Source organism: Natrix helvetica (genome assembly GCF_964273705.1).
Source record: "Natrix helvetica genome assembly, chromosome: 5".
Taxonomy (NCBI): domain Eukaryota; kingdom Metazoa; phylum Chordata; class Lepidosauria; order Squamata; family Natricidae; genus Natrix; species Natrix helvetica.
In genome coordinates this window covers 77,026,056-77,046,697 of record NC_138551.1, presented here as the reverse complement: position 1 = coordinate 77,046,697, position 20,642 = coordinate 77,026,056, and the positions used below count along the sequence as shown (strand labels likewise).

Below are 20,642 nucleotides of genomic sequence, written 5' to 3'. Positions count from 1 at the left end.
GAAGGCTGTACACGTGTGTCAAATACAGCTGTTGAGGATGCACTAGCCACCATCTTTTATCTTTAGATTGACTTTATTATAATTTCTTTGATTGCTGTGACATCAAAAGTTGAGTGGCACTGAGGTTTAACGAATTATTTTTACCTGGTTCTTCTTGCTCATCAATATCTTGAGGGTCTGAACCACTCCGATTCCGATTTTCCTTAAGAGGTCTTGCTTTTCGACTTGCCATCTCATCATCAGTGCCATCTCCACTTTCACCCTTGAAACAGAGATTTTCTCAATGAACGTCTTAGAAAACAGTACATATTTCAACCACTTTCTATTTTGTACGTCACACAGCTCTATGAACAGCTAATCAAGCCAGTTGGTGACCCAAAAGGCTATGAAAGTTGCATATGGAACAGGATGAATAACAATATTCATTGGCGGGTCAAGCTAGGTATTGTTAAAAACAAAATAACTTTGGAAAAGCAAACAATGATTTTAACTGGGCTGCATGACTGAAGGAAGAATGATAATAAAACCTGACATAACTGGATTCTGCTTCCAAGTTAGTATTTTCTGAGCAGCATTAAAAATGGTGATCAAAAATACCGTTGCACTTCTTAAATATATGTTATTCCATTCTCCTTAGGTTTGAAAATAAGAACGAAGGTCAATCTCAGAAGTCAAAATACCACTGAGAACATTCTATTTCTAGTTTCATTTAGTACAGGCAAAGGTGTGTGTGTGTGTGCGCGCGCGAGCGTGTGTGTGTAAAAAAGAAATATTGCATTACTTCCAAATAAATGAAATTTAAAGAACTAAGGTTTATTTATCTAAAAATTCACTCTGACGGGTGAAAAACATAATACATCTCAAATAATCCGTGTAATAATATTAACTAACAAAAGACTCCTACCCTCATAAGCACTTTCTTCTTCTTCTTCGCTGCACTGATTGCTAAAGTGTTGTTTCTTTGCACACCTGGCTTCTCTATGCTTTTTGTCAAATTTCCCGAGCTTGCATTTCTTGTACTCCAGCGTCTCCCTCCAAATAACTCAACCGCTTGAGCCAAGGTTGGGCCCTCGTATCGGCCATCCTCCTAATAAATATATTTAACTTTATTAAAATGTACAATCTACACAATTAAAGAGAAATAGTGCATATTATTTTAATTGGGTGGAGACATATTAGATAAGAACACAGTGTAGGAATGGAAAACGGATGATTACAAAATTCAACAATGCAATAACAGGAGATACACACACACAAACAGTGTTTTCCCGAAAATATGGCCTACTAAGAAAGTAAACCCTAGCTTGATTTTTACATGTGCGTCCAATAAAACCCCTACACCCAAAATAAGCCCTAATTAAACCCCGCCCACTCCAGAGTGCACAGGTAAAAATTAAGCTAAGGTGGAGATGGGGTTGTGTGGAGCTGCCTTACTATTTACCTTCGGACAATTGAAGCAAAGCCTCGCCTTAGCACATTTATTCTGCCAGTAAGGCTTTCCTCTGTCAGTAAGGCTTTCCTGAAGGCCTCTGTAGCCAGTAAAAGAACTTCGGATCGATCCAGGGCTCTGTTATCGGCTACAGAGGCTTTTCCTAAAGACCTTTCCTGAAGGCTTCGCTAGCCGATAACAGAGCTCCAGATCAAACCGGAGCTCTTTTATCGGCTTCAGGAAAGCCTTGCTGACCTTGCTGGATGAAGAACTTCCCGAAGGCCTCTGATACCGAAAAAGAGGCTGGGGGGTGGGGGCGACATGCACAAGTGAGTTGAGTCAGTGGACACCCCCCTTGAAAATAAGAAAATAAGACCTGATGCCTCTTTTGATGGTGTATATATATATATATATATATGGCATACCAGGGGTATATATATATAGGGCATACCAGGGGTTGTAACACAAATACATACATATATACATACATACGTACGTACGTACGTACACACACACACACACACACACACACACACACACACACACACACATATATATATATATATATATATATATATAAGACAAGATCTTATTTTCGGGAAACACGGTATTTGATAGGAAAAGGGACAATTATAGTTCACTTTACCTGATAGAGGCTGACATACTGTTTCCGCAGCCACTGTAATCTTTGATCAGGAAATCTCTTCATCTTCCTTAATGCATTAATTAATTCCAGCAACCCATGAAACAACATTTTAGCAGTGTATTTTGGAGCCACAAAGTGCAGCAATTTGTTCTCAGTAGTTTGAAGTCCATATAATAACGTTACTCCGTTCTCTTCAAGGGTCATGTTTAAAAGGTTATTCTGGATGCACACCGCATGCATATCAATGCCAGAGTGTCCCGTATAGACAGCTTTCGCTGACAGCAGATCTAAGCAACCCTCGACCAGTCCGTTTACTCCAGTACCGCCAAGAAACTGAAATTTTCCAAGTTCAGTGCTGCTACCTAATGTGCTAAGTTTAATTTTAGAATGTGCGCAGCAAGCAATGGTTGGCTTTGTCCATATCAGTGTGCTATTATCAGGTTGAAGCTGAAGGAAACAGCGAGCTGATAAGTGAGTTTCTTGATCGTAACATATAACGGTTGCGCCTTGCAACATGAACTGATGGACGTCAGCTCTGATTGACAAGACATACCAGGGAATTATCTCTATTCCATGCCCGAAAGCTTCTTGTTGTTCTTCAGCAGCCTGCGTTGCCCATTCTTTGGACTGCTCGAATATGTCATTTTCGGAATCTGACAGCTCTCCAATGGTTAAGCTGAGTGGAAACCAAGATACAGTAAGCCTTTTTTTGCAAAGATCAGCATGTGACTTGTTATTTCATCATGCAATTCTGTGAAGTCATATACAGTTGTGCATGATGTCCTTGCAATGTGTTACAAGTAAATATTTTAACGTTAATTAATGTTAAAGCCATACTTTCTCAATGAGCTTCATTTGTAGCAAAAGGGTTATTTTATATATTATATATATATATATATATATATATATATAATGGTAAAACTATTGCATTTATGTAAACATTTATGTTCTGCTTATTTTCCAAAGAGTTCTTAGGAATAAATCCTCAGGTCCCCAATGTTGGTTTTGCTTTTTTAAAAATAAAAATATAGTAGAGTTAATAAATGTTTATCATTTCAGGCAAATTAAAAGTATATTTAAAAAATAAGATCTGATAAGGCATAAATACAGGTAGTCCTCAACTTACAACAATTCGTTTAGGGACCATTCAAAGTTACAATGGTCCAGAAAAATGTGTTTTTCATAGTTACGACCTTTGCAGTATCCCCATGATCATGCAATCAAAATTCAGATGTTTGGTAACTGGTTCATTTTTATGACGATTGCTGTGTCCCAGGGTAATGTGCTTCACCTTTTTGTGACCTTCTGACAAACAAAGTCAATGGGGAAGCCAGATTCATTTAACAACCAGGTTACTAACTTATCAACTGCAGTGATTCACTTAACATCTGTGGCAAGGGTAAAACTCACTTAACAAATGTCTCACTTAACAACAGAAATGTTGGGCTCAATTGTGGTTGTAAGCTGAGGACTACCTGTACTCAAAATGTATGCATAAGATTTTCTTTTCCTTGCATAACTCTTGATCATTTTTTAAAAAGTGAAAAATTTGCACACGCAGCATCAAGAAAAGTCTTCCCTGCTGTGGCTTAAGGAATGCAAACATGGAAAATACCTAACAAGCATACTTAAAAACAGTTCATCATCACAAATTATTCAATGCATGCCAAAGCCACAATATCCAACCTATATCACATAAGTGATAGACAAATCTGTAATATGATTACATTCTTCATACATTTATAAGCCTAAAGCATGATTCTGGAAAATAGATTTCAAAAAGCACTATTTCATTATGAATTGGAAGTAAAGAAAGATCACAGGTTTTTTTCAAAGACTAAACATTTGTAACGGTATGGATAAATTATTCCAAATATGTTGCTGTAAAAATGTACTACTATAGAAATCAAATTGATTCATCAAAAGCATGTGTCAAAACTGAAATGAACAGTTGTATAATAGCGAATGACATGGATATTTTTTTTATTCCACTGGAACACATAACTGCTTCTATTTCCAACAAATCTCATATTTTGAGAATTGTTAAAAAGACTTTAGTTTACGATAAAAGAATGCTGAAGAATGAAATTCTAGGCAAATAATATTTTCAATACGATCAAAATGAATGTGTTTTGCTGCTTCATTTTACCAAAAATGGCTGTGATTGAGATAGAAGTATATGAATAAAGAGAAAAAGATGAAGTTCAGTTTGGTAGCACTTGTTTTTAAGTGGAATTCTACTGAAACAAAGAAAAAAATGTAAAAAAAAATATCCGCCAACAGGAATGTTATTAGCAAAATCTAGCTTCTGATGAGATATAGCTGTGATGGCGAACCTATGGCATGCATACCACGGGTGGCATATAGAGCCATCTCTGAGGACAAGTGAGCCGTTGCTCTAGATCAGCTGCAGCGGCCAGCTGATTTTCAGATTTTCAGCCTTTGAAGGGCCTCCGGAGGGCCAGGGGAGGCTGTTTTCACCCTCCCCGGCTTTCAGGAAACCTCCAAAGCCTGGGGAGTGCAAAAAATGGGCCTACTGGGCCTATTGGAAGTTTGGAAACGGGCCATTTATGGCTTCTGGAGGGCTGGGGGAGGATGTTTTTGCTCTCCCCAGGCTTCAGGAAAGCCTCCAATGCTTGAGGAGAATGAAAAACGGGCCTACCGGAAGTTCAGAAACTGGCTGTTTCCGGCTTCTGGGGGGCCTCTGGGGCCCCGGAGGGGTCCATTTTCGCCCTACCCCCAGGCTTCGGAGGCTTTCCTGAAGCTTAGGGAGGGCGAAAACAGCCTCCCCCAGCCCTCCAGAAGGCTTCAGGAGGGTGAGGGGGCCTTTGTGCGGACATGCACAGGGAAGTGAGGCAGCAGGGAGGGGGCGTGTGGTTAGCCATCACTGAGAGATAGTATACTGCCTCCATTTTTCTGCATTCTAATGCATGAAAACTTCTATTTATTTTTAGGAAAGCCTTTCAAGTTTAATATCCAACAAATGCAATGTTTCAAAAAAAAACAACAACTCCATAAGCTTCAATTAATAATAAGCTGATCCCCCCCCCCCCCCCGCCGCAAAAAAAATGCTGGAAATTGTTAAACAACAAATCCCAGGATTTTGAAACACTTTTTAGATGCCAAGAGGTGAGATGAAAGAAGATTTGCCAAATAAACATTAGATATTGTTCATATGCCCAGAAAGAACTGATGCCAGATGATAATTACATTAGAAGCTCTTTTGTCAGGAAGCAAAGATGACCTCACATACATATTAAGGGAATGAGCACATTTAGAAAAAGGCATTTGTGTTTTCTGCACAAATGTAGATTAACTGAATATTAATATAATCTACATTGTTTAGAATTATATGAGGTCAGGTTGTTCATGATGTTTCTTTTCACAGCTGGGCTGCTGTGTAAATATAGACAAAGATGAACTATAGTCTTCACTATGCTTCACCATCATTTCCTCTTCCTCCTTTTATTGTCTCTAGTAATCAAGAAACACAGGATGATTACTTGTCATTATTGTTCTTCACGTATTCCTTATGCATTTATATCCATGGCTTTGCATGTCTACAATTTTTTGTTCAAAACAAGTTCAAACTGTGCTTTTAGTGCAAGACACCCTTTTTTTATTTATGGTCAAAATCATTTGTCCTCCAATTCCTCGAACTGTTCTACTGTTATAGCTACTTCAAACAAAGGGAAAGCTACCACTTTACTAAAGAGAAGGTGGATGAAGTATGTGAAGAACCAGTTTACCATTCAAAACAATTCAAAACAATCCACAACTGTCTGTGGTAATTTCTGTTAGTCTTCATAAACTCTTTGCATCAACCTACGAGGGAATAATTGTTTACCTTGAGTTATTTATTTATTCAAATTCATTGCAGCTGCCCAGCTCCAATGGACTTATTAGTCCATTTATTTAGGTTGTGAAATACAACACAATAGAAGAATGGAAGACAGCAATGCAAAGAATGCACCCAGGTAGCAATTTCAATAAGAGTATTTCAAGCAAAAAATAGAACATACCACCAAATAATGAACAAAACCTTTTTTTAAAAATAAAACTCTGGGCTTGAAATCTCAAAAAAACACAAGCCACCCTAATCAAAGCAAACAAGTAAAATGATGCATGATTTACATGTAAAGCAATGTAATAAAGCTGATTTCTAGTCAGTTCTTTTGTTGTTCTGTTTTGAAGAAAATTCCAACAGTATTGGTTCCTGACTGGTCTGTCCCTGAGCCAGATTTCATTAATGCCAGCATGGTAGTTTATACCAGTCAAATGGTCTTTCTTTATATGTATTTAGTAGCTTTAAAAAGGGCTTGGCTTTAAAGCCACTTCTAATGATTAATTTGTTACTGCTTGCTTATAATGCTTCTTTTCAATGTTGATGTTACTGAGATTTTACTCTGATTTTGGCCATGTCCAGATGTAAACATACTTTCTTTCCTGCAGTTCTTATGCTTTATTATGAAGACCAGAGGTGGGTTGATCCCAGTTCAGCCCGGATCGGGTGAACCAGTAGTAGTAGTGTCGCCGGGAGGCTCCGCCCACCCACCCGGACGCTTCTGCGCATGCAAAGCGTTGCATGCGCACATGAGTGCACCCGAACCGGTAGTAAAAAAAATTGGCAACCCACCATCGATGAAGACGTCTGATGTATACCATTGGTTTCATAAAGTGGCCTTTCATCTCTCCATCCCAAACCCTGAATACAATGATAGTTGTGGACAGGAATGCAACAGTTTCACACACCAAGAGCTGCAAGGACTATAAAACTATACAAAACCCTTCCCCGAAAATTGCAGGCCTACACAGTACTCCTAAAACTACCTGTTGCTGACCTTCCTATGATAATATAACTCTTTTCTATCTGTGAAATAAACTATTTTTCCCTCCCAGAGCAATAATTTGGCAATTATTTGTTAAAAGGTTGACAATTTCTTTGGGTACAATTTATTGTTCACATATTGCCATATACAGTCGTACCTCAGAACTCATTGTTAATTGGTTCCAGGAGGTGGGATGAGTACCAAAACTGATGAGTACCAAACAATTTTTTCCCATAAGGAATAATATAAGTCACAAGGCAACTGACACTGACACGTTCTAATTTGTGTGTTGAGTACCAAACAAAGAATGTGCTGGGACAAAATTTTCACATCAAAACGTGTTGAGGGCCAAATTCAATGTGTTTCAAAGCAGTTGAGTACCAAGGTACCACTGTACAAGTATTTTTTTTAAAAAACATGCTTACTTGCAGATAGATCGCCCATCTATGTGCAATATGTCCCTTCTACATTGTAAAGAGAAATAGATAGAATCAAGGAGAAAAGTTAATTTTAAAATTGCATTAAAATTGCCATGTCTGCCTGCTCACAAATCACATTTTCCGGGCAATGGCAGGGAGAAGGAAAGACAGTGACTGCCTCCGCTGTCTTCAAAGCCACTACCCAAAAACTTACAAAATTACTGCTGTGAGTATTTCTGTCTAAATAGATTATCCCCTTTAACAGGAACAGCAACAAAAAAAAGGATGAAACATGAACTGATGATTAAGAGATGGTGACATCTGGCTGCTCTGTGAACTTGGATGAATAAGCATACTGCACATAAAAAGGTCTCCTGGAAGCAATGTTTCTATTTGTAATGTCATTATTTTATAACTTTATTATAATTATAGGGAAGAATTGCTTTGCAAGAACACCAAAAGGTTTGTTTTAGTTGTTCACTACGAGATGGGCAGCAAATAAAGTCAGTAAATGAATAAATGCATTTCATGAAATAATTTGATAGCTGTGTACTTTGATACCCAGAAGACATTTAGTCTTGGGATTTAATGCTACTTGGGATAGATAACATTAGATGTTACCTAAATGTTTACTGTTACCTGGGATAGATTAGATAGATTGATTAGACAGACAGACAGACAGACAGACAGACAGACAGACAGAGGTAGGTAGGTAGGTAGGTAGGTAGGTAGGTAGGTAGGTAGATAGATAGATAGATAGATGATAGATAGATGATAGATAGATAGATAGATAGATAGATAGATAGATAGATAGATGAAGATTCCTGTTCAAAGGTCATAGCATCAATAGCAGTTTATAAATTTAGAATAAAGTTCAGTTGACAGATAGTAACTTGCACAGACCACCCAGTGGATTTCACAGGGGAACAGAATTCTATTCTTGGGTCATACACCTAGGATAAATGTTATCTCTCTATATCCCAGCTGTCAACACTTAATTCACCAGGAAAAGAGAATAATAGCAGTTATTACTTTTCTTGGGGATATAGTTGAAGCAGAGTAGTCTAAAAAAGTTTTCATTGCTCTCTCAGAACGTTCATTTAAGTGCACAATGTTCTGGACTCAGCTGTTTTCTCACCACACACATAGAATTGGGAGATCCGAGAACAGAGAATAACAACCTTCCCATATGTCATAATTAAAACAACACCTGTGCTCTAGTGTTAATAGAGTTTACTAGCTCTGATAAGCTCTTCCTAAAATAATTCGAGAATCTCAGATAGCATGTCCTTAAAAGTAACGGGATTAGGAACAATAATAAATAATCTTTATTTTGACTGAGTTAGAATGCTATTCCAGCAGGATACAATGTTCTAAGCTAAGATCAACAGAGATGGCATGATGCTATTCCTGGCATCGCTGACTTATGTCCTAGCTGCATCTGTAGGCTGCTTAAAGTTTCATGTACAAGATGAAATAATTTTGCCTGAAAGTAATTACATCATGAGGGAATATAAAACGTAGAGAGAAAGATTCCAAGAATCTTAGAACCACAATTCCACACATAATTCTTGAGAAAAGGACTGGATCTAAGTTCAACTTAGTTTAAGTTACGTATTCTCAAATTACAATTAGGAATATACATTTTAAAATGTATATATCTCTCTATATAAAAATGGCTATGTGTGTGTGTGTTCGTTCGTTCCAGCATAACTCTGGAACGCCTCGAGCAATTTCAACCAAACTTGGTACACGGATGACTTACTTTCTGGAAAAAAATACTGTGAGGGTAAGGCATCCCTAACACCCCTTGGGATGTGTGTGTTCTGTTAAGATACAGCCTGTTGTGCCTTAAAATGGCTTCTACTGTACAGCACAGTGGAGTTGCCATGGTAACGGCTTCACAGAACTCCACAAGGGGGCTGGTAAGGGGGAAAATCCAACATTAGAAATTGCATTTGGTCCGGACATTTCCCCCCTATAAATAAATATGTGGGCAAGGCCAGGTTATCAACTAGTAATTATACATACATACACACACACACACACACACATACATACATATATATTGTATGTAATATGTATATTTAAACTCACATTCAGCTCAGCTGAATGTAATGTTAAAGATCAAAATATAATTTGGCATTTTAAAAATGCCTTCCCCTTCATACCATCTCTCTTCCTCTTCTGAAGCCAAGTTCAGACATTTTTGCTTCCATTTTAAAGTACCGGTAACTGTAATATTCAGGCTTAAAAAACAACAAAACCCTACATTAATGTTCTTGAGCTCAACTTGTAATTGAAAACTGACATGCAGTTTTCATGGCAACAATACAAATTTATTTATTTATTTATTTTTTCTTTTTCTCAAATTAGATACCACCCATCCAACTATCTAGATGACTTTGGTCTCCCATTGCTTTTTTTCTAGGCTATTTTGTCTGTTTTCTAAATTAACCCACACCCCTGGTAGCTCTCATCTAATTCTAATTATATACTTAATTCAGTGGCTTTATGGCTCTGCAAGAGCTGAGGAAGAAAGGTAGAAACCTATTATTTTCTGAGCCTTGATGGTTCTAAACAAGGAATTAGTGCTTTCTTCCCCTTCCAAAGGGTTCTTTCTTAATAACAAAGCAAGTTGAAAAAAATATGGAAGAGTTTTAGAAAAGGAAAGAATGCCATTAGGATTCCCTGTAAATTTCCCCAAATAACAAGCATTGGAGCCACACAAGGAAACCTACAACTGGAAGCAGAAAAACACCCATCAAACTCTAAACCAGGGGTACTCAACCTTGTCATGGTTGAACATCATGATTTGATTAGTACTTTCGAGTACTGGGATACTGTATTCCCGTGTCTAAAAGTAGACAAAACTAGGAGACAGGAGTGGGCATCATCTTTTAGAGCAGTGTTTCTCAACCTTGGCAGTTTGAAGATGTGTGGACTTCAAGTCCCAGAATTCTCCAGCCAGCAACGCTGGCTGGAGAATTCTGGGAGTTGAAGTCCACACATCTTCAAATTGCCAAGGTTGAGAAACACTGTTTTAGAGGGATCACACCTAAGAATTTTGTCCACATGCCTTCTCAGGCCGCAAATTCCTCCAGGCTCAGTCATGATTTAGAGATATTTCTGATGAGGGTTGCCAATATAACCACATTTCAAAAAATTACTTAATGATGATATTGCTGTAGGAAAAAAAGATATTTAAAAATATAAGAAAAGTACAAATGGGAATTGTAACAATGTTTCGTGTCTATGAAATTCATCCTTATTGAGTTGAATTCTGTGGGTATATATATTCTTACAAATTTCAAGGATTATGCTGTTATGCCCTATGCTTTATATTGAAAACTTACGTACATTAAAAACTTTTTAACGCTCTAACTTGAAGATCTAAATAAATTAATTTTTTTTAAAAAAAAAACCTTACTGATAGCGAGTTTTGTCCTTCAAAGAATTTTTTCGGGAATCTCCACCTTCGTATTCAATAAAGTTATCTTCTCCATCTTCTGACTCCAAGCTTCGGTTACAGCTTCGAACTGTTTGAAATATGTAATTAGCCATAGATTCTTTTTCTATATCATGTAGACCATCTTGACCTATCCTTTGCAAATAGTTATCTTGACCACTGTATTCTGCAACAAACTAAAAAAAGAAGATAAAGTACTAAGTATTGACCTTATAACTATTCATAGCTAAAGATTATTATACATACATACATACATACATACATACATACATACATACATACATACATACATCTTAGGGATACAAGTAGTCACTGCCTGAACCAAATAACATAGATTATCCAGTAATAATACAATACAATACAATACAATACAATACAATACAATAGTAGAGTTGGAAGGGACCTTGGAGGCCTTCTAGTCCAACCCCCTGCCTAGGCAGGAAACCCTATACCATTTCAGGCAAATGGCTATCCAACATCTTCTTAAAGACTTCCACTGTTGGGGCATTCACAACTTCTGGAGGCAAGCTGTTCCACTGATTAATTGTTCTAACTGTCAGGAAATTTCTCCTCAGTTCTAAGTTGCTTCTCTCCTTGATTAGTTTCCACCCATTGCTTCTTGTTCTACCCTCAGGTGCCTTGGAAAATAGTTTGACTCCCTCTTCTTTGTGGCAACCCCTGAGATATTGGAACATGGCTATCATGTCTCCCCTAGTCCTTCTTTCTATTCATGATTCTGGCCAACTGGAATCCCATTAAATCTACTACCAGCTCAAGATTCACTCGTCCTTCCATCCTTCATAGGTCGGTAAAATGAGGACCCAGAGTGTTGGGGGCAATATGTTGATATTGTAAACTGCTCAGAGAGTTCTGTGAAGCACTGTGGAGCGGTATATAAGTCTAAATGCTATTGCTCTCATTGTTCATTCCTACCCATACAACTTCACAGATATGCCCAATGGAATTGAATGGGGTCTATTCTTAGATAAACAGGGATAGACTTTCAATGGGAATACATTTTGCCACATACCAAAATGTACTTGCATGCCTGGAATGTCTATCATTAATTTTGCTTTGGCACTTCAGTTCAGCTCACAGAACAGTCTTTGTTTTTGATAACACTGATATTGCTGTTATAGTAAATTTGAAAGGGCATTTATTTGGAAATAACGACAAAACCAGAATATTTCACTGTGGAACATGAGAATATATTTATTGCATTTTTGCTAATGTAGAAATTAAGGAAGTTTCAAACTATAGCAGCAAATCCATAAGCCTTAGGGAGTTTGGCTGTGTTTTTTTCTTTCTCATTAACTGCATTCTTTAAGGAGACACATTGTTAGCTAGTCATCCAAAAAACTATTTTAAAAAATCTACTAGGAGACTATTTTGTATAAGAACTTAAGCAGATCTTAAGAATTACATTGAATGTGTGAGTATGTGTATGTGAGAGAGACATTTAATAACCTTACTAATTAATTCTTGTTTGGCATCGGGAATTTGGCATAGAGACTTACATAGAACAAAGGATGATTTTGCAATTTAACCTCAGTAATTCTAGAATAACCCAACTATTCTTTTTATTTATTAATTAAAGCTATTTATTGGCCACACATCTTGCAATTGCAACTTTGGTCAGCTCACAACACATTAGAATAAAAAAGAATATCAACAACACATAAAAAGCCATCAGCAAGACCACAACAATGCACAGGCCACTTAATCTTCTAACTCCCATGCTCTGGAGCACCTCCAGGTTTAATGCTTTGTGGAAAGCTTGCAATTCCATATAAAGTATTCAAGGGCAGACCCATATAGAGCACATTGCAATTGGGAAGTAACTAAGATGTGAGGGATGATGAGCAGTGCATCTCAGTCCAGGAAGAAATGTAACTGGCACACAAAATTAAGTTGTATGACCATGCCTACTAGAATGTCCTTCATGTTCTGTAGATGTTAAATAGGACAGTGGAGAATGTTAAGTCCTGATGGACCCCACAGTCAATGGGTCATGTGCTCAATTTCTCCTGTCCAACCTCTGCGAGAGGTCATCCACAAATGGATACTGTTTCAGTTGAGTACCTAAGCATGAAACCTAGCTGAAGAGAATGTCCAGGATTCTCTGAGACTGTAACACAACCACATTCTCAACAAACTCTCTAAGAAGTAAAGATTGGAGATGGCACAAAAATTATCCAAAATAGTTGGATATAGATGGCTTCTTGAGGAATGGGTAGACCAGAGTCTATGAGAAAGGAGCAGTGACACCCTCCCTCTTTCAAGGATGAATTCACCACCACCAGGATCCAACCACAGATTGTCTCCTAGAATACCCTTAGTTAACCAGAAGGAAGAACAAGGGTCAACACACAATCTTTGCAATTTACACACACACACACACACACATGGAAATATAACAACTGTCTTAGATAAGATTGCTCCCAGATTAAATTACCTCTAGTGTTTCATCCTGAGAATTATACTGAGGACAAAGTCTGATGAGGCTTGCAGCCCCATCCAAAACTTCATAGAGCTCTTTTAAAAATACACCACAAAAAGGAACTACTTTACAGCCAGGGATATTCAGAGCCCTGTTGACAACTTTTCTATATTCAAACGATGATTCATGTTGTGCCATAGCATCTTTCAAGCTGCGCATTGTTTCAATATCAGATTGGTCCATGAACTGCCACATTTTTAAAACTTTTCTTGACCTATTTGGAAAATATAAGAAAGTTTACTTGCTTGTTTGTACATTACCTTGTTAACAGTAATAACAAATGTCATTAATGCAGGTATGAAAATATCATTACTATTATACAATTACAATTGCACAATTAATCATATTACCCATGTAAACCTCACAAAAGATATGCATGCTTTATTTCTTTGAGGACAGTGTTCTGCCCTAGGACATGTGTGCTTTCACTTAGTTGTAGTGTGGTCTGGTAATATAAGTACCTAGCAATCATTTAGAAGAACATGCTCTAAATCAGAGTTCCCCAGCGTTCTGCGGACCTGCTTTGCAGACTGGGGGGAAGGGATGGTTCACGCAAGCCTGCCGCTCACACAAATGGAGCACTCATGGACATGTTTGCTTACAGCTCAAGCAATGCGCTCACTTGCTGGCCATTCCCATGACCCAGTTGCAAATCCCTCACGGCCCACTAGTGGGCAGCAGCCCACAGATTGGGTATCCCGTCTCTAAATTCAGGTATGCTTGACTTACAACAGTTCATTTAGTGAAAATTACAACGGCACTGTGAAAAAGTGACTTATGACCAATTCCCAAATTTATGACAGTTGCAGCATTTCCATGGTCACATGATCAAAATTCAGGCACTTGACAACTGACCTTATTTATGACGTATCTTGGTGTTTTGTGACCATCTGGCAAGCAAATTCAATGGGGAAGTCAGATTTGTTTGACAACTGTGTTACTAGCTTAACAACTGCAGTGATTCACTTAACAACTGTGGCAAGAAATGTGTCGTAAAATGGGGGCAAAACTCAGTTAAAATTGTCTCACTTAGCAACATAAATTTTGGGCTCCATTGTGGTCATAAATTGAGGACCTGAATATAAAATGAATGAGTAGATATTCCTGATTTATACTCTCATCTTACTCAGTTAATTCTATGTACACTTGAATTAAAAAAGGTGCTCAAAATAAAAACTGATAAGCCAACAGCAAAAGGAAAACAGTGTTTAATGTAGAATATATACTGTAAGTATGTCAGATTAGATTCGTCATCATACAATTTTGTTAAATCATATGCATGATTATGTTATATTACAAACCAGCAGCAAAAAGTCATCTTCAAACAGAGAAGATACATGATCAAGATGCTATGAAATGTTGTGATAAATGGATAGAATGAAGAAACTACAAATATTTTCAATTATAAGGCCTCCTTTAGATCAGTGTTTCTCAACCTTGACCACTTTAAGTCCTGTGGACTTCAACTTCCAGAATTCCACAGGACTTAAAGTCATCAAGGTTGAGAAACACTGCTTTAGATCTTGCCTCTGTCCTGTCTCATTAAGTTACTTTTATTTTCCAACGTGCATATTTTATTGAGTACGAATGAGAGAATATATGGCTGCATGAGAAATCATGAATAATAATGAAAAATGGAGCAAGGATTTTTAACATTGTGGATTCGATAAGATATAGTCTAAATTTATCTAAAGTATGCCTTTCCTTCAGAGTGGCAAATAGCACTTTTTCTTAACTATGTTTAAATGTGGTGCTAAGAGATTGAAAAGTTTTTCCCCTGTTTTCCTTGTTTATCTTTCCGTAAGATAAATGAGCTCCCTTGAGTTTTCTGAAAAAAGACCTGTCTTTTAAATGATATAACCTCTGTCATCCATCTTATTCAATTCTGTCAAAACATTTATAATCATAAACTCAGTGGATGAGGATAAAGGATGCAATGTAACATAACGTTCAACAAAAGACTGATGGAGTGATGTTCACCATTTATTTATTTTTAAATGGACAAGTGGTATATAACAGATGCTGTAACATAATCTATCCCTCAGTTGCCATCATTTCAAGAATGAGCTTCAAGTACCTGAGGCCTGCCAAGAATTCCATTACACCATTGTAGTTGCCCATGTTCCAGCAGCATTTTGCCACATGTATTACATGAGAGAAAACTTCTCGCTTTTCCTCCATAGACCCTGCAGTCAGAATCAGCCATGTCACCCAAGAGCTTACCTTATTAAAAAGGTGGGGAAGAAAGGGAAGCAGAAAACATTATTGTATTTTTAAATTGTTATTTCACCCACCCACCCCCAAAAATGTTTCAGTTTGTTCTTCAAGTGAATTGTACAACTTATATGTCATATTAAAGGTGGAAAAAATTATGAAATAATTTATCTTGGTCTGATTTTTTTTTTACATCTCAAAAACCTGACATTTTAATAGGGGTGTGATTTTGACACCCCTGGTCTATAACATCCTCCAACCAAAGTGTAATCAATTATTATTGGGGTGCATTACACTATGTAATATATTTGTGTACAGAATCCAGAAATCAATATTTTAGCTGTATCTAAGTAATTTTCGCTGTCATGGTCAAAATATGTAAAACTAGCTATGACTGAATTAAAACTAGCTTTTTTTATACAGTGTGCATACAGAATGATAGATTGCTAACTTTAAAGAAAAACGCTAAGGCTTAACGTTTAGTAACATTTTATAACTATAAAGTTTTTAAATAATAAACCTTTTTTTATTACAAAGCCATGCTCCTTCTTTAAATTATATTTTAAAATATTTTGCTTTACATCGTTTACAAGAAAAGTATGAATGCAATTTCCCCTCACCGCCATCATTTTAAATACATACCATTTATCACTACAAATATTTTAAAAAATAAATTCCAGAAATAATTTTAAATAATTAAAACTCTCAGAACGCTTCCTATGTTGCCAAACATGTAAGACACATCTACTTTAATTTGGTCTAACTCAAATTCCCAATATGACTTCATTGGTAAATTCCATATTAGGTTCAGTGAGAGTACTCATTTCAACATAATTTGTTTGAGGGCTCAAACCTGAACAATTATCTAACACTTAGAAAATGCAGTTCACTTTCCCACAACATTAATTGAAAGAAAAAGAAAAACAGAAATATAGAAACACCATATTTCACATGGAAACATAATTCAAACCAACTGGGCTATTTTATAGAGAGATTCCCAAGAGTTTTGGTTTTTCCCATTGTATAAACACTTATCAACATGAGATAATAAATGCAATCTTTTTTCTCTCTCCTCCATTTAGTTTTCTTCTTCTTGGCTCCTGAAGGGTTTATAATTTATGTTTACTGACATTCTTTCAGTAATGAGAGCTTCACATGCATTTCATCATCTTTTAACAGTTAGATTTAAAGACACATAGCAAACTTGGCTACAAGATTGTACTAAAGTAACTGAAAGCTATTTATAAAGGGAGAAACCCTGTCAAAAAAAATCAAATATCTTATTTGCAACAATATATGCCTGATCATGGAACAGAAGCAGACGGGCAGGTTAAGAAGATTCCAAGGGAATACTAGGGAATGAGATTAAACTGTATTGTTGAATACCATCTTGGAAAAATGGCATTTTTTAATTGTTGCCAAGGAGTTCTCAACTTACAACCATTCATTTAGTGACCATTCGAAGTTACAATGGCACCAAAAGTGACTTATGACCTTTTTTCACACTTATGACCATTGCAGCATCCCTATGGTTACATGATCAAAATTGGCTTGGCAATTGGCTCATATTTATGACAGTTGCAGTGTACCGGGGTTATGTGACGATGTTTTGCAAATTTCTGACAAGAAAAGTCAACGGGGAAGCCAGATTCACTTCACAGTCGTGTTACTAGCATAACAACTGCAGTGATTCACTTAACAACTGTGGAAAGAAAGGTTTTAAAATGGCGCAAAAGTCATTTAACCACTGTCTCGCTTAGCAATGGAAATTTGGAGCTCAATTGTATCGTAAATTGAGGGCAACCTGTTTAGACCAAATTGTATAGGCCTGTGTGGCATGCAGAGCCCTCTCTGTGGGCATGTGAGCTGTCGCCCCAGCTCAGTTCCACCATGCACAAGGGCATGCTTCCCGTCGGCCAGTTGATTTTCGGGTGCGGTGCACCCGCCCCCCACACCGGCGGCCTGTTTTTGCTCACAGGAGGCTGCAGAGAGACCTACTGGCTCAAAACAGGATGCGGGGGTGGTTGTGCGTGTCACTGCGTTAAAATTGTTTGCTAGCCTGGACTGACTGAACTGACACTAAATAGTTAAACTGAAAGAGTTATTGCGCAGGTCATAAAAGTTCTTATCTGACAGTGATGTACTGCGCATGCTTCACACATTCCAGAGCTACTTCTGATCTTTTGTCCGGCTGCCAGGAAAACTGGGAGACGGAACTCTTTTATCAAAATGTAACAATTAGTTAGTTTTTGTTTTTATTTCCATTTATTATTTTTGTATTAAAGTTTGTTTATTAATTAGAATATGTTTCTTCAGAATGTTTATTTCTTTTTCTTCGCACCTTAAAGAATATGCCTGTTGGAAACAGCCCCGATTCAAGCCTCGTTTAGTTCAGGGTGAAATAAATCTTCCCCTGACAGTGTGTGCATGCATGGGGGGAGCATGGGGCGGGTCACACGGGGATGCACAGAGGGCAGGGCACACGGGGGTGAGGTCACACATGCATTGCATTATGGGTGGGGTCGGCACACAACAACAAAAAGGTTAGCTATCAGTGGTATAGGCACTATTACACAAACTTGCCCCAGAGGGGATATTATGAGCATTAACATTAGCATTGGTGTTAGCAGTTAGCACTCACACGTACTGGTTTGCAAGGAGTTTGACAGCAATACTCCTTCAGTATACAGGAATGGACAGCACTCACAATTCACCACTAAGAGACATAGAGATGATGTCCTCGTTTATCAAGAGGCTTCATATTGCAACTTTATCACTTCACACAACTGAAAGAGGTTAGTCCTCGACTTATGACAATTTGGGACCAGTATTTATGTTGCTAAGCAAGGTGGTTTTTAAATGGGTTGTGTTTGATTTTATGGCTTTTTTTTTTACACGGATGTCTCTGAAGTTTATTTATTTATTTAGAAAATTTAAATTGCCACCTACTTACACATGGCGACTCAAAGTGGCTTACAGGATGTAGAAATACAATAAAAAAAGAAATTAACATAAAAACAATAATAAAAATCCCCCACCCTGGCAACAACACACATTAATTAACCAAGAATTTTAAGTTAAGTGAATCATGGGGGCATTTACTGAATTCAGCTTTGAATTCCATTGACTTTGCTTGTTGGAAGACAACTAGGAGGTGCAAATGGCGATTATGTGAACCCGGGATGTTGCAACTATCATAAATGCAGGCTAGTTGCTAAGCGGATTTTTGATCACTTGACTATGGGGATGTTGCAACTCTTCGTAAGAGCAAGGATCCATTATAAGTCACTTTTAACGATGCCATTGTAACTTCAAAGGAACGGTTGTAAGTTGAAGATGACCTTTCCATGTTGTGTATCTGAATCGTTCTATCAGGATATTCAACAGCAATTCTACTAAATTGCATCAGAAGACACATCAGAAGAAGGTCCTGCACGTAACACAGCATAATCATTTTGTTCTTTATCTGCTTTTACTTACAATATTTGAGTATTTTCCTCCCTGGTATTGTGGTATTCTATTTTTTTGTTATGCTGCTGTGTCCTGCCAGAGTCAGGTGGCGTTTAAATCAAATCAATTAAATTAAATTATTTGAATTAAATCAAATCACAACATATTCTGCTATAGGAAGTGTCAACAGAGGTTGCAGAGGAAGTCCAGAGCACTGCGAAGAGAGGCAATGTGGCCATTTCACATTTAGAAGCAAGGCGATCGCTTGCTTCGAAAATCTGTTTAAATGGGCGCGCTGCATGATTTTTCAGCAAAATCAAGGCAGTCCTTCAAAGTTTCATACAAGAAAAAACACTAAATAAATTTGTTATGCAGGGGATGTTTTGCTTATGATCTTCAAAGGAAAATTAGAGTTATATAGGAAAACAGAAATGCACATACACAAAAATCAGGCACGTTTGAAGCAAAGTAGAAGGATATGAAATCACACTAAACTTTCATTTACTTTTTGCATCAAATCAATACTTACCATAGTCAATAACTAACGCAAAACAAATAGGACTCTAACTCTAAAAATAAATCTAAAAGGAAAAGACATGTGGCAGTGTAAACATAAAATAATTATAACTAAAAGCAATTTTGAAAGCAAAATACTTCTCTTAATATGCAAGAAGTTTGGGGCTCAAAAATAAACAAACTGTGCAATGTGCTGGAGAAAGAAAGAGAATGAACGAGAAAGGCAATGACAAACACTGACAAGACTGTGTAGAATAAGAACATTTAATTGACAAAAGACTAGAATAGTTAAATAACCCTCTGTCCATTGGTAATGTGTTATTGTATAAGCTAAAACCCCAAAACAAGACAGCATTAGAGTATCAGGGACTAGAGAAAAAACAACAATCAAGCAGTCCTAGGCTACATAAGGGCTTCAAGTGATGACCAGAAAGCAGAAACTCGCATACTTGGTTTTGTGATGTGAATGGACAATGGACTAAAAAAAAAGGAAATTAGGTAATTTGGGTGCGTTTCACTGAGTTTTTCAAACTCCTTTTGAACAGCTGGAAGGAGAGAATACTGACTAGATCACTCAATTCTCACTAAGCTGAAGAGCAGAATGAGTCTCCCTTTTTCAAAGAGAAAACAGAATTGAGCAACTGTCTAATTGAAACGTGAATCAATTACTGCATTTTTTGGAGTATAAGACGCACCTTTTTTCCTCAAAAAAGAGGCTGAAAATCTGGGTGCGTCTTATACATCGAATACAGCATTTTTTGCCTCCCGAAGCCCCGCCCCTTCACCAAAATGGCAGTGCCTAGCCTTATGAGGGCTTTCAGACAGCTCCTGGGGCTGGGGAGGGCAGAAAGGAGCAAAATATCGGCCGTTTTTTGTCCCCCAAACCCCAGCAGCACTCTATAAGCCTCCATAAGGCTATGCATGCATTTTTTTGACAAAAAAACAGCCCGTTTTCGTGAAAAGCAGGCCTTTTTTTGCTTGTTTTTGACCCCTCCGAAGCACTCTGCAAGCCCCCCCCCCCAAGGCTATTCTGCCTTTTATTTGAAAAAAACCCAGGCCATTTTGGGAAGGTTTGTAGAGTGCAAAAACTCCCCCCCCCCTTTCGGAAAGCTCTTTAGTTAGAGTGATTGATGAGAATTACATTGATCAAGTGCTGTGCTAGCAGAAACA

The 20,642-nt window shown here is 37.4% G+C and overlaps 1 protein-coding gene across 5 annotated transcripts in view; it reads right to left on the bottom strand.

Annotated features, from left to right (window-relative positions):
- PLCE1 (phospholipase C epsilon 1) overlaps positions 1–20,642 on the bottom strand; it is a 172,248-nt gene that overhangs the window by 41,158 nt on the left and 110,448 nt on the right. For all 5 annotated transcript variants that reach the window (XM_081953906.1, XM_081953904.1, XM_081953907.1 and 2 more), the window contains exons 5-10: positions 15,370–15,515; positions 13,248–13,506; positions 10,754–10,968; positions 2,076–2,751; positions 905–1,087; positions 145–262 (exon numbers count right to left, since the gene is read on the bottom strand). In XM_081953906.1, the coding sequence (XP_081810032.1) occupies positions 145–262; positions 905–1,087; positions 2,076–2,751; positions 10,754–10,968; positions 13,248–13,506; positions 15,370–15,515 (1,597 nt within the window). The remainder of the gene's footprint in view (positions 1–144; positions 263–904; positions 1,088–2,075; positions 2,752–10,753; positions 10,969–13,247; positions 13,507–15,369; positions 15,516–20,642) is intronic.